This window comes from Hyaena hyaena, unplaced genomic scaffold, assembly GCF_003009895.1.
Source record: "Hyaena hyaena isolate Hyena2069 unplaced genomic scaffold, ASM300989v1 scaffold_14, whole genome shotgun sequence".
NCBI classification, from domain to species: Eukaryota; Metazoa; Chordata; class Mammalia; order Carnivora; family Hyaenidae; genus Hyaena; species Hyaena hyaena.
The window spans coordinates 5,939,914-5,953,630 of NW_024080646.1; the positions used below are offsets into that span (position 1 = coordinate 5,939,914).

Genomic DNA, 13,717 nt, shown 5'->3' on the forward strand with positions numbered 1-13,717 from the left:
CGGAGCGAGGCCTCACTCAGCTCTTCTCCTGCGTATTATTAACAAGGAAAAAAAAATGCCCATCTCGAACCGAACCACTCTTTGAAAAACAGGATAAAGGCTTTCTAAAAAAGAGCCGCCAGGATACCAGCTTTGCGTTCCGGCGGGGACCAGCCAGGGCGACAACAAGCCCACTTTGAGGTGGGCACTGGGCAGCGGCGTGCATTGCGCAGGCGTGCACCTGTACTGGTGCAGGGGCCACGGGCCCGCGCTTGCCCGTCGCCGCCTTGCGCGCCCCCGCCTCTCCCAGCTTTCCATCCTTCAGGCCCCGCCTCGCCGGCTCTGCGCCTGGTCTTCTCCTGCAGTCGCCCTGTGGCTCCGCGGGCGGGCAAACTGCGTGTTGCTGCGTCATCGCCAGTGGCCGGTTTGAATGAGACTCTCGTCGCACCCGTGCTGCCGCCACTCCCGCGCCTCCGCCTTGGCCGCCACCACAGCTTCATCGTGTCCCTTTCCCTTCGACGCCCTTGCCAGGCCCAGCCTTCCTGCGCCGCCGCCGCCTTTTGCGCCGCCATGCCGCTGTATTCAGGTGAGCTCTCTGCTCGACCCGCGGTTCGGTTCTGCGCTAGGCCTCTGAGTAGGCCAGCCTGCAGGGCGGCTACCCGGCTGAGCACGGGTCGGGGGAGGGGTCCGGGAAGGCGTGCGTCGGGGTGACTGCGGCGTGGCGGTGACCCTGGCCCCTTTCTGCCTGCTATTTCTGAGCTCTGCAGCTTGAGGGACCACTGTCCCTCCTGGCCCCGGGTGGGTGGGGAGTGCAGATGGGGAGCGCAAGTCAGCGCTTGGAGTGGTGACTCTGCAGAATAGTTTCTGTCACTGTCCTAGTGAACCAGAAGAGGTGAGGGTGTGTCCTGAGGCACCAGGGAGCAGGCTAGAGGTGTAGTGGGGGGTTTTCTTGGGCTCCGTAGTGGTAGCCGTGGAAGGGAGGGGCAGGGGAGGAAGCTTTAGGTAAGGGCGGGATGGAAGGACCCGAGATGGAAGGTTAGCTTTCATCGTGCTTGGGCTTTCCCTCAGTACCTTTTGCTGCCTTTGGCTCAAGCACCGCTTTTGTACCAATTTCAGTTTTATCCCGAGGTAGATTGTGAACTTTTTGCTTCGCTTTCATTTTATCAAACGTTATATTGGGCTTCTGTGTCTGAGACATAGCGTTAGCATTGAGACTTAGATGAATACAGATATCCACAGGCGTCATTTCCTTTTAAATGGCGCTTGACATTTTTTATTTTATTTTGCTCGAAGCAGTCCAGAGTATTAGCCAGCGATCACATTTTCACTTAGTTAATGGCCCTTGCTGTTTCTTAGACTTATTCAAAATGGCACCTGAAATGTATGTAGTGGCTTCCATTAGCTATGGATGTGTGATTCATTGGCCATTCCTGACTTTATCGTGATTCTTGTGAAGATTCAACATATTTAAGGAATGATATGAAACAAAGGAGTAATGTTTAATCTTGAGGAGGATTCTTGATATTCTAGAGTCTTGAATGCTTTAATTGCTCAATCTCTTTCTAAAGCCATGATTAACAGTAGAATGGTACTTGAAATATTCTATTTAAGCAATGTAGAATTGAGGGTTTATTAACTAATGGGAATAAATACCAGTGTATGCTAATACGTAAATACACCGGTAGACTCACAAATAACACTGCCAGTCCCGCTCTGTTTCCCTCAAAAATACTTAATGTTCACCAAAACTTTCTATCTTAAATATTAGGTTCTATCTTAAATATTTAATAATACTTGTTCCTTATTTTGAAAATGAGAGAATTGGGGTAGATTTCCAAGGTTTCTTCCTCTGACTTCTCCATATTTAGATAATGTATTTTCAGGTTCTGCAAAAACCCCTATATTAAAATGAGAACATTTTAAGTATCGTTTCATAAGTTTTAGTAGAGAATTAAATATCCAGATTTGTATATTGTTAAAGATCAGTGCCATAAAAAGTAATGAACACCTGTATACCTGGCACCAAGCTAGTGTTTTTATAACATCGCTTTGTTTTAATCTTCAACATCATCCTCTGATACTGGTAGAATTCTCTTTGATGGGTAAGTAAAAAATTAAAGTAACTTGTTCATGGTGACACAGCTAAATCAATTTCAGATAGGTTCTTCATGATTTCTAATACTGTTTTGGTTTTGTCTTATTTTTTTGCTTGTACTCTTGTTTTGTGTTCCTTCTTATTTCAAGATTACAGTAGTGCCCTGTTCAAACCCATTTTCCCACCCGCTCTTAGAGTGATCTGATGTTCAAACTACACTGAAGTGGCCTTTATGAAAACCTTTCAGGAATTTTACATTTCTTTAACATTAAGCCCAAAGCCTGTATGTTTTCGCATGACTTATGTTATCTTCCTTGACTTGATCCTTGGCCAGTTTCCAGTTTCAGCTTCTTCCCCTTCACTCTGGGAATTACTTAAATCTCAGGACACATAATGCAGTTTTATGCTTTTGATGTTTTTCTTATCTCTTCCAGGAATGCTTATATATCCAAAGTGTCTGGCTAACACCTAATTTTTTCTTTGCAACTCAACTGAAAGTCGACAGTTATAGGGGTGCCTGGGTGGCTGTCAGTTAAGCACCTGATTCTTGATTTTGGCTCAGGTCATGATCTCCTGGTTGATGGAGCCCCTCATTGGGCTCTGTGAATATGGCCTGAAGCCTGCCTGGGATTCTCTCTCTTTCTCTCTGCCCCTCTCTTGCTCACACATGCACTCTATCTCTTATAAATAAACATGTTTAAAAAAAAAAAAAGGTTGATAGTTATAACCCAAGTTATCACTTCCTCCAGGGAATCCTTCACTCATGAAGCATTCCTTTGTGATTCTGTAGCATTTATAATATTTATATAGTATTGTTAATTGTGACTTTTTCTCCTCCTGTCTCTCTTCTTACTAGATTCCAGGGTCATAGAGTCTCCCTAATGCTTGTTACTGAGCTTGCTGAATGAATGTTAAACATATTAATTGAATTGGTGAAAGAATTAGGATTTGGAGTAAGGATTAGCTCATATGAGAGAGACAATGTGACTGAGGTAGGGGCAGAGAGAGAGGGAGACACAGAATCTGAAGCAGGCTCCAAGCTCTGAGCTGTCAGGAGAGCCCAGTGCAGTGCTGGAACCTATAAACCACAAGATCATGACCTGAGCTGAAGTCAGATGCCCTACCGACTGAGCCACCCAGGCACCCCTAAAAATATTTATTTTTGGGAGAGAGTGAGGAAGAGTGTGTGCACATTCACAACGTGGGGACAGAGAGAGGGGGACAGAGGATCCAAAGCAGGCTCTGCACTGACAGCATAGAGTCCGATGCACGGCTTGAACTCCCTGTGAGATCTTGACCTTGAGCCCAAGTTGGACACTTAACCAACTGAGCTACCCAGACACCCCTATTTTAACCATTTTTAAGAGTACTTTTTTTGGCATTAAGTATATTCACATTGTTGTGTGACCATCATCACCACCTACCTTCAGAACTTGTTCATGTTCCTAGACTGAAACTCTGTTCCCTTTAAAAATAACTGCATTTCCTTTTCCCCACAGCCTCTTAGCAACCTCCATTCTACTTTCGGTCTCTCTGAATTTGACTACTGTAGGTGTCTTACATAAAGGAAATCATAATATTTGTCCTTTTGTATCTGGCTTATTTTGCCTAGCATAATATCTCCAGGGTTCATCCATGTTGTATAGCATGTGAATTTCATTACTTTTTATTTTTTTTATTTTAGAGAGTACGGACGTGCACAAGGTGGGGAGACGGGTAGAGAGAGAGAGAGAGAGAGAGAGAGAAAATCATAGATAGGCTCCACGCTCAACATGGAGTCTGATGTGGGGCTCAATCCTATGACCCTGGGATATGACTTAAGTCAAAATCAAGAGTCAGATGCTCAGTTGACTGAGCTATCCTGGTGCTGCTGAATTTCATTACTCTTTAAAGCTGAATATTGTCCATTGTATGTCTATACCACATTTTGTTCATCTGTTGATGGACACTTTGATCGTTTCACATCTTTTAGGCTATTGAGAATAATGCACTGTAAACACTGGGTATACAAATATTCGTTTGAGTCCTTCACACTTTTGGGTATATATTTAGAAATGGAATTGCTGGATCACATGGTAAATTTAATTTTTGAAGACCCTCCATACCTTTTCCACAATGGCTGTACTATATTATATTCCCATCAGGAATGCTCAAGTGTTCGAGTTTCTCTGCATCCTCAGCAGCACTTGGTATTTTCTTTTTCTTCTTTTTTAATAGCCTTCCAATCCTACTGAAGTAGGATTTTAAAAATAATTTTTAATAATAATAATCTTTGGGTTTTTCTTAATATTTGACCACCTCTTGCTCGGGAACCACACCTTTCAGTTCTCCCATGGAGCCTTTCTTCTAATAATCCAGAATCTGTATTCCTTGACCTGATTTAAATATGCTTTATTTTACAGGCATTTTTCTTCTCTACAATTATCATTCTAGCCTTTCTTACTCTGTTCTTGTTTTATGTACTCATTTTAATAATTGCTTAGTTAAACACATTTTGAAGTCTGTGAACCTTATTCTGGGAAATCGTGTGATCATACTTTGCTGAGATTATTAGAGTAGGATTCTGAAAGAATGGAATATTTACTATTTTTGTTACATTTGTAAATCAGTCATCTTAAGTCTCAGTTTCTTTATCAAATAAGAAGTTGGGTTAGATTTATTTAAATTTTATTCAGGACCTACTGCATTCAAGTCACTTCTGATAAGGTGAGCATACTAAGAGGAATTAAAGCCAAACTAATGGGTCCCCTGGGGATCTTGTAAATCTAAAGTCCTGTTATTTTATAAATTTAAAAAGTAAATTATGGTTTTATTTCCAGTTACTGTGAAATGGGGAAAGGAGAAATTTGAAGGTGTAGAATTGAACACTGATGAACCTCCAATGGTGTTCAAGGCTCAGCTTTTTGCACTGACTGGAGTCCAGCCAGCCAGACAGAAAGTTATGGTGAAAGGAGGAACATTGAAGGTAAAATTCAAATTTTCATTATATGTTATTATATAATTAGTGGAAACACCAGAAAATGTAGCATTTGAGGTATTTTATTTGGCAAGAGTATATAGTCTGAGATTAAAATGGTCTTATTCATGTCAGCGTAGGAAGGAACATTGCAGCCATATCAAAAACACTGTATTATAAAAGGATCATTAAAATTTTTATTTTAAAATGCATTGTATCAATGAATACTCTTGGGGGTCTGAGGAGTGTAGAATTTTCCATTTAGCTCTACTTTTGGGATATTTTTCCTGTGGGTGTGTTAAAAGTATTTTATCTTTTTTTAGACTAATACAAAAACTATTTATATATCCTTAATTTTCTGTTATAGGAGTAGAGGAAATTTTATATCTGTTAGAAATATGGAAGTTGCTTAAAAAGAAAAGACTACAGAAGACATTTTTGTACATCCATTCAGATGTTGAAAATCAAAGTATTTCAACATCTTTACCAAAGCCCAGTTCTGGAATACTGAAAAACTTAATTTTTCTTTTCTTTTTAAAATTTTTTAATGTTTATGTATTTCTGAGAGAGGGAGAGAGACAGCATGAGCAGGGGAGGGTCAGAGAGAGGGAGACACAGAATCCGAAGCAGGCTCCAGGCTCTGAGCTGGCTGTCAGCACAGAACTCGATGCGGGGCTCAAATCCACGAACTGTGAGATCATGACCTGAGCTGAAGTTGGATGCTTAACTGACTGAGCCACCCAGGCGCCCCAAAACTTAATTTTTTTCTTTTGGTCTGTTTTGCATTCTACTCATTAAAAAGGAGCTCCTATCACTTAAGAGTAATCACTATTTAACACCTATTTGGTGACAAAAAATTTTGCTTAAAAAATTAGGCTTAAGAAGGAACCTAATTTTCCCTTGGAATGATCACATTGACTACAATTAAGAGTTTAAGCTTACTGGCATCATTGGTGATGGGCCACAAAAAGATGCAAGTATTATTGTTTGTAATACTATGTAAGTATAGTTTTAAAAAGGTAATATCCTCAAGAGTTAGGTATGAAATACTAAAGAGCTGTAGTTAACTTTAGAGATAAGGCTTGGTTGCCTTTGTTAGCTGGTCAATAAATGAGATGTTGGTGAAGAAAACATTGTTTTCCCAAGTTACAAGTTGGGAAAGTTACAAGTTATAGTACGATAACTTTCCCAAGTTATGATCCTGTGGTAATTAGTGAGCTTGATAACCTAATTTGTGATGAGTTGTATACTGGTGGTATACTGTGGAGAGTCACAGAAAAATTGTAATTAAATGAAACTGACTACTAATAGCTATCACTTACTGAATACTTATTCTGTTTCAGGCTTTTATTTTCTTTAATTTTCACCTATATGTATTTTAAAAATGAGAGTAAAATAATTTCATAAATTAGAGAACTTAGCATCAGAGAGATTATTATTATTTTAAATGTTTATTTTTGAGACAGAGGGAGGGAGGGGCAGGGAGATAGAGGATCCAGAAGCAGGGTCTGCACTCACAGTAGAGAGTCTGATGTGGGGCTCGAACTCAGGAACTGTGAGGTCATGACCTGAGCCCAAGTCCAACTTTAACCAGCTGAGCTGCCCAAGCACCCCCAGTGTCAGAGAGATTTAAGGAACATATATAGTAAGGCATCAGAAGAGCATGTGATTTACAAATCAAGCAGATCTGGGTTCATTTTATGGTTTTTGTGACTTCAGATAACTAAGTGATCTGAGGGAGCATATATAGTTATTATTCCTTATGATTCGTAGTAATAACCCTTAAACTGAGAAGGGCATTTAGGAAGTTACTGTTGGCGCTTTGAAGCAGGGTGTCCAAAGGGAAGCATATTGAGTGCCTGGCATCTTCTGTAAAAAGGAGAGTAACATATATGGAATTTAAGAAACAAAATAGATGAATATAGGTGAAGGGGAGGAAAAATAAAATAATAAAAACAGAGAGGAAAACAAACCATAAGAGATTCTTCACTTTAGAGAACAAACAGGGTTGTTGGAGGGGAGGTTGGAAAGGTTGGACTAAATGGGTGATGGGCATTAAGGAGGGTGCTTGTGATGAGCACTGGGTGTCGTATGTAAGTGATGAATCATTAAATTCTACTCCCGAAACCAGTACTACACTATATGTTAACTAACTTGAATGTAAATAAGATCTTGGAAGAAAAAAAAAGGAAAGAGTACTGAGGAGATGACTGACGATCTGGTGAAGGGCAAGGAGATGAGTAGCAGTAGGCCAAAATATCTGTGGGCCAATCATGGCATGAAAAAAATCTGGTTTTAATTGAATATATTGAGGCAGAAGTATTTAATTGCTTCATAGATATGGAATTTAGGACTTGAGAAACGTTTGTAGACATAGCAGATGTTACTAAGGGTTAGTTTGCCTTTGGTAATCGTGGTATTTTTCTTTAATGTTGGTTTTTTTTTGGGAGAGAGAGAGATCATGAGCGGGGGAGGTGCTGAAAGGGAGAGGGACAGAGGGTCTGAAGTGGGCTCTGCACTAACAACAGAGAGCCTAAAGCGGGGCTCAAACTCATGACCCGAACTGTGAGATTTTGACTTGAGCCAAAGTTGGAAATCAGACACTTAACCAATTGACCTACCCAGGCACCTCCTTGGTATAATTTTTAATAGCACTTTCATTCCTAAGAATCTCCTACTTTTGGCAGTAAACTTATAATTGCTCTAATTATGTAGACCTTATTTCATAAATTACTCTTCATTCATGTCGTGTAAGCTAATTATTAGCTTTGCTGGTTCCATACATACAACAAACATGCAAAAAATTAATATCTGTCATCAATTAAATGTTTTTTAGTCCTTTGGGGATTGTCAAGTTTACTGTCTTTTAGATTGTTTCTTTTGTAGCTTAAGCAATTGTTAGATTTATTGGCTTTAAGACTGCGTATATGTGCCCTTGAGTGTGCAAGTGGAGGAGGGTCAGAGACAGAGGGAGACAGAGAATCCCAAGCAGGCTCCCATTGTTAGTGCAGAGCCTCAAGTGGGGCCCTCATCCCGGGAACCGGGATATCATGATCTGAACCGAAATCAAGAGTTGGATGCTCAACCCACTAAGCCACCCAGGTGCCACCCGCCCCTCCCCCACCAAGTAGTGTTATTATAGTTATTTTAAGTAAAATGTGCATAAAGAAAAAAATTCTGTTTTGGAGTAGTTTTGTTTTTGTTTTTGTTTTTAATTATTTTTTAATGTTTATTATTTTTGAGAGAGAGAGAGAGAATGAGCAAGCGGGGGAGGAGCAAAGAGGGAGGGAGACACAGAATCAGAAGCAGGCCCCAGGCTCTGAGCTGTCAGCACAGAGCCTGACGCGGGGCTCAAACCCACAGACCGCGAGATCATGACCTGAGCTGAAATCGAGATCATGACCTGAGCTGAAATCGGCTGCTTTACCGACTGAGCCACCAGTGCGCCCCTGTTTGTTTTCTTAAAGTTTATTTCTTTTGAGAGAGAGAACAGGGGAGGGGCAAAGAGAGAAGAGAGAGAGAATCCCAAGAGTCTCAAGCAGGCTCCACACTGTTAGTGCAGAGTTCAACATGGGGCTCGAATCTGTCAACTGTGAGATCATGACCTGAGCTCAAGTCAAGAGTCAGATGCTTAAATGACTGAGCCACCCAGGTGCCCCTTGAGTAGTTTTAAAATTAGTTGATTACTGGACGAATGGATCAAGAAGATGTGGTGTATCTATACCGTGGAATACTACATGGCAATGAGAAACAATGAAATCTGGCCATGTGTAGCAACATGGATGGACCTTGAGGGTGTTATGCTGAGCGAAATAAGTCAGTCAGAGAAGGACAAATATCATATGTTTGCACGTATAGGAGGATTAGGAGGAACTTAACTGAGGAACAAGGGGGAGAAGAAGGGGGGAAATGGTGGGGGAAAGGGAGAGAGGCAAACCATGAGAGACTCTTGAATGCTGACAAAAACTGAGGACTGATGGATGTGGGAGGGAGGGGGGATGGGCATGGAGGAGGGCACTTGTGGGGATGAGCACTGAGTGTTATGTGGAAACTAATTTGACAATAAACTATTTGTAAAAAAATAAAAATAAAATAAAATTCGTTGATTATTAGAATATGTTCAAATTGTACAGGAGTGGTTAAATGTTTTTTATTTGTTTTTAAAACAGGATGATGATTGGGGAAACATCAAAATAAAAAATGTAAGTATTACCATAACACTTCTGTAATGTAGTTTCTTAATTAGTATACCAAAATATATTCAAAATGCCTTTTCTCCATATATACACTTATGTGTATATGTATATAGACGTATATGTATATGTATGTACACATATATGTAAATGTATATACACGTATATGTATATACACGTATATGTATATGTATACACACATATACGTATATGTGTGTATATATATGTATATGTATATATATGGAGAAATATATCTCTAGTTGTTCCAGCACTATCTGTTGAAAATACTTTCCTTTTCCTGTTGACTCATCTTGGAGTCTTTCTTGAAAATCGCTTGTAGGTTTATTTTTGTACTCCTGTGTCATTGATACATTTGATTATAACGTAGTTACTAAAACTTAATAATAAGTCTTAAAATGAGATAGAATAAGTTCTCTAACCTCTGCCAGAATATTTTAGCTTCTTTGCATTTTCTTACAATCTAGAATAAGTCTGTTAGTTTTTACAAAGGGACTCCTGGAATTTTGAGATTGTATTGGTTCTATAGTTAAGTTTGGGGAGAATGGGCATCTTACTATTGAGCATTAAAATGCTTAACTATGATGTACTCTGTTTAGGCCTTTATATTCTCTTAGCAGAATTTTGTACCTTCTCTGTGTAGAGATCTTCATGATTTTTGTTAGATTCTTGGAATGTAGTGTTTCTTGGCTGTTGAAAATGATAATTAAAAAAAATTGTTTTCTAGTATTTGTGGGTAGATTTGATTTTTGTTTAAAAAAATTTTTTTTAATGTTTTATTTCTGAGAGAGAGACAGAGACAGCGAGAGACAGCATGAGCATGGGAAGGTCAGAGAGAGAGGGAGACACAGAATCCAAAGCAGGCTCCAGGCTCTGAGCTGTCAGCACAGAGTCCGAAGCGGAGCTGGAACCCACGAACCGTGAGATCATGACTTGAGCCGAAGTTGGATGCTTAACCGACTGAGCTACCCAGGCGCCCCTCGTGGGTAGATTATAAAAATACAGTTTATTTTTATCCTGACTTTGCTAAATTCACTTAGTACTTGCCGTAGTCATTTTCTAGATCCCTTTTGTGCTTTTTATGTACATAAGTATGTATTCTGCAAATAGAGGTATTTTTACTTCTTCCTTTTCAGTCTTTATGATTTCTATTTCTTTTTATTGCCTTACTTCCCTGGGCTAGGACTTGTCACACATTGTTGAATAGAAAGTGATGAGAAAGGGCATCTTTGTTTTCTTAGCTCATTCAGTTCATGAAGACCTTTTAAATTATGAATGGCTGTTGAATTTTGTTTTAAGTGCTTTTTGTGCTTATTAAAAAGGTCATATGATTTTCCTACTTTATTCTGATGATCTGGTTAGTCTCCTTGATTTTTAATTGTTAAATCTTGCATTCCTGGGATGTGTGGCTTTAAAATTTTTTGGCCTTTGTGACCCCATTTACACTCTATTATTATTTTTAAACATGGTTAAATAGTGGGAAAAGGGAGTTGTCTTAAATCTTGACATTCTTTCCTAGTACACCAGAACTTAACATGTGATAGTTCATAATTGGTTAGTTTGTGGTAGAAACCACATCAGTGACCTTTCCTACATAAACATCTATTTGTATGTTTTTCACTTACAATCGATCTTATACTTGTGCATGATTTTATAACCTCATGTATTGGTCATTTGGAAAATACTGTTTTTCTGAGTTTTTTAGATCTTTCATACATTGATGTATTTTAATACACAATACCAAAAAATTGCATTCATTCATATCACTACCAACTTCAAAAAATTGCATTCATTAATATCATTACCAGCCTCAACAGTACATAGAGCTGCCAAGTACATAGTGATAGACGTAACATTCTAATTTTCACGCTAAGTCTCTAATTTTGTCATTAACAACTATATACAATCAGTTGGTTTTCCTAAGGCAACAAGCCCACTTCATTTATTTTTGAGAAAATTTTTGCTACTCAAATATAAAAACCCATAATTTATAGTTGTTTTAAGTAAAAATGATACTTCATTAAAAAAGCCGCTAGTCCAGGGGCACCTGGGTGGCTGGATGGCTCAGTCTGTTAAGTGTCTGACTTCGGATCTGGTCATGATCTCATGGTTCATGAGTTCCAGTCCTGTGTCAGGCTCTGTTCTGACAGCTAAGAGTCTGGAGCCTGCTTTGGATTCTGTGTCTCTCTCTCTCTGCCCCTCCTCCTGCTCATGCTCTATTGCTCTCTTTCTCTCAAAAATAAACACTGAAAAAAAATTTTAAAAAGCAACTAGTTCAGTTTGCAACTCAGACATTTATGCAAGCTTATACTGAAGAAAATGATTATACTTCAGTATGCAGATGTGTTGTTTTCATTGATTTTTTTTTAATAGATTTTATTTTTTAGAACAGCTTTGGGTTCACAGCAAAAACTAAGTGGAAGATACAGAGCTTTCCGACATACATAGCCTTTTTCATTACCAGAATCCCCTACACACAATTTGGCACATTTGTTATAATTGATGAACATACATTGACTCATCATTGGTACCCCCGCCCCCAATTCTGTATGCTCTGCCTGATCCCTTCCTCCGGTCAACCGTCTGATAATCATTGATATTTCACTGTCTCTGTGATTTGGCCTTTTCCCAGAATGTCATGTAGTTGGAATCCTACAGTATGTGGCCTTTTCAGATTGACTTCTTTCACTTAGTAATCTATGTTTAGGTTTTCTCTATGTCTTTCATGGCTTTGATAGTTCAGTTCTGTTTAGTGCTGAATAATAGTCCATTTTCTGGATATTTCACAGTTTATTCACCTACTGAAGGAGATCTTGATTGCTAGAAGTTTTTTGTTTTTTGTTGTTGTTTTTTTTAATGGATGCTTCCCATTCCATAGCACAGAATATGAAAAAGGAATGAATTCAAAAGGTTGAGATTAAAAATGATTTTTTTTACCAGTTCATTTGATATCATTACTGTGGTATGTGTTAAACTGTTAAAATATTTTGCACTATTAGTGCAAGTGTCTGCACATGAACAAGGAACAGTAACTTTCTTGGTATTATGAAAACAGTTTTGATTGTGCTGGTGCTGTGAAAGAATTTTACAGACCAATAGGGATTCACAGACACTTTGAGAACTGGGACAAACCCATTAAATCATGATGTATTTATCTCATTATATATTGCTGGATTTTATTTTCTCATTTTTAAATTTTTACTATTATTTTTTAATGTTTATTTTTGAGAGAGACAGTGCAAGTGGGGGAGGGGTGGAGAGAGAGGGAGATACAGAATTCGAAGCAGCTCCAGGCTCTGAGCTGTCAGCACAGAGCCTGATGCAGGGCTTGAACTCAGACTGAGAGATGATGACCTGAGCTGATGTTGGATGCTCAACTGACAGAGCCACCCAGGCACCCTTCATTTTTTTAAAAAGGATATTCGTGTGTACGTTCATGAGGGATATTAGTATTTTTATTTGGAGACTTATTTCCCATTCTTTTCTAAATGATTTTGTGTAAGATTGGTATTATTTCTCTAAGTATTTGAAATAATTTATCTGTGAATTCTACCTGGACCTGGATTTTTCTTTATGTTCTGTTTGAGCTTCTTGGATTTGTGGGTTTTTAGTTTTTTTTACATTTGGAAAAGTGTAGCTATTTCTTAAGTATGTTTTCTGTGGGCCCTTCTCTCTCCTCTTTTCTAATATTTATTTATTTTGAGAAAGAGCGAGTAGGGGAAGGGCACAGGGAGAGAGAGAGAGGGATAGCATCCCAAGCAGGCTCCACAGTGTCATCATGGAGGCTGATGTAGGGCTCAAACCCACAAACTGTGAGATCATGACCCCAGCTGAAATCAAAAGTTAGACGCTTAACCAGCTGAGCCACCCAGGTGCCCTCTCTTTTTTGAGACTGCAATTACACATATATTGGGTAGTTTTGCCCACTATACAATTTTGGTCCCTTTAATTTCTGTGTGTGTGTGTGTGTGTGTGTGTACGTGCGTGCGCGCGTGCACGTGTGCGTGTATTCATCTTTCTCTTTTTTTAATGCTTATTTATTTTAAGAGAGAGAGGGTGCATGTGTGCAAGAGGGGCAGAAGGGAGAGAGAGAATCCCAAGTAGAGCTTGATGTCGGGTTCTATCTCAGGAACTGTGTGATCATGACCTGAACTGAAATCGAGTTGGATGCTTAACCAACATAACCACCCAGGTGTCCTGTATCTTTTCCTCTCTTGATAGATATTTGTGTTTATACTTTTTGACTATTATGAATAAAACTGCTGCGAACCTTCATCTTTGTAGGTGCATATTTTCATTTTTCTTGAGTAAATACCTACAAGTGAAATTGCTGGATCATATGGTTAACCTATATGTTTAACTTTGTAAGAAACTGCCGAATACCTTCCATAGTGGTGGTTGTACCGTTATACATTACTGTGAACAGTGTATGATAGATCCAGTTCTACATCATCACAGCATTTGATTGTTGTCAGT

At 39.1% G+C, this 13,717-nt stretch overlaps 1 protein-coding gene across 1 annotated transcript in view; it reads left to right on the forward strand.

Annotated features, from left to right (window-relative positions):
- Positions 1–317: 317 nt before the first annotated feature.
- USP14 (ubiquitin specific peptidase 14) overlaps positions 318–13,717 on the forward strand; it is a 44,688-nt gene continuing 31,288 nt past the window's right edge. Inside the window, exons 1-3 of the mRNA XM_039217693.1 lie at positions 318–565; positions 4,894–5,039; positions 9,200–9,232. Of these exons, the coding sequence (XP_039073624.1) occupies positions 550–565; positions 4,894–5,039; positions 9,200–9,232 (195 nt within the window). The 5' untranslated portion in view covers positions 318–549. The remainder of the gene's footprint in view (positions 566–4,893; positions 5,040–9,199; positions 9,233–13,717) is intronic.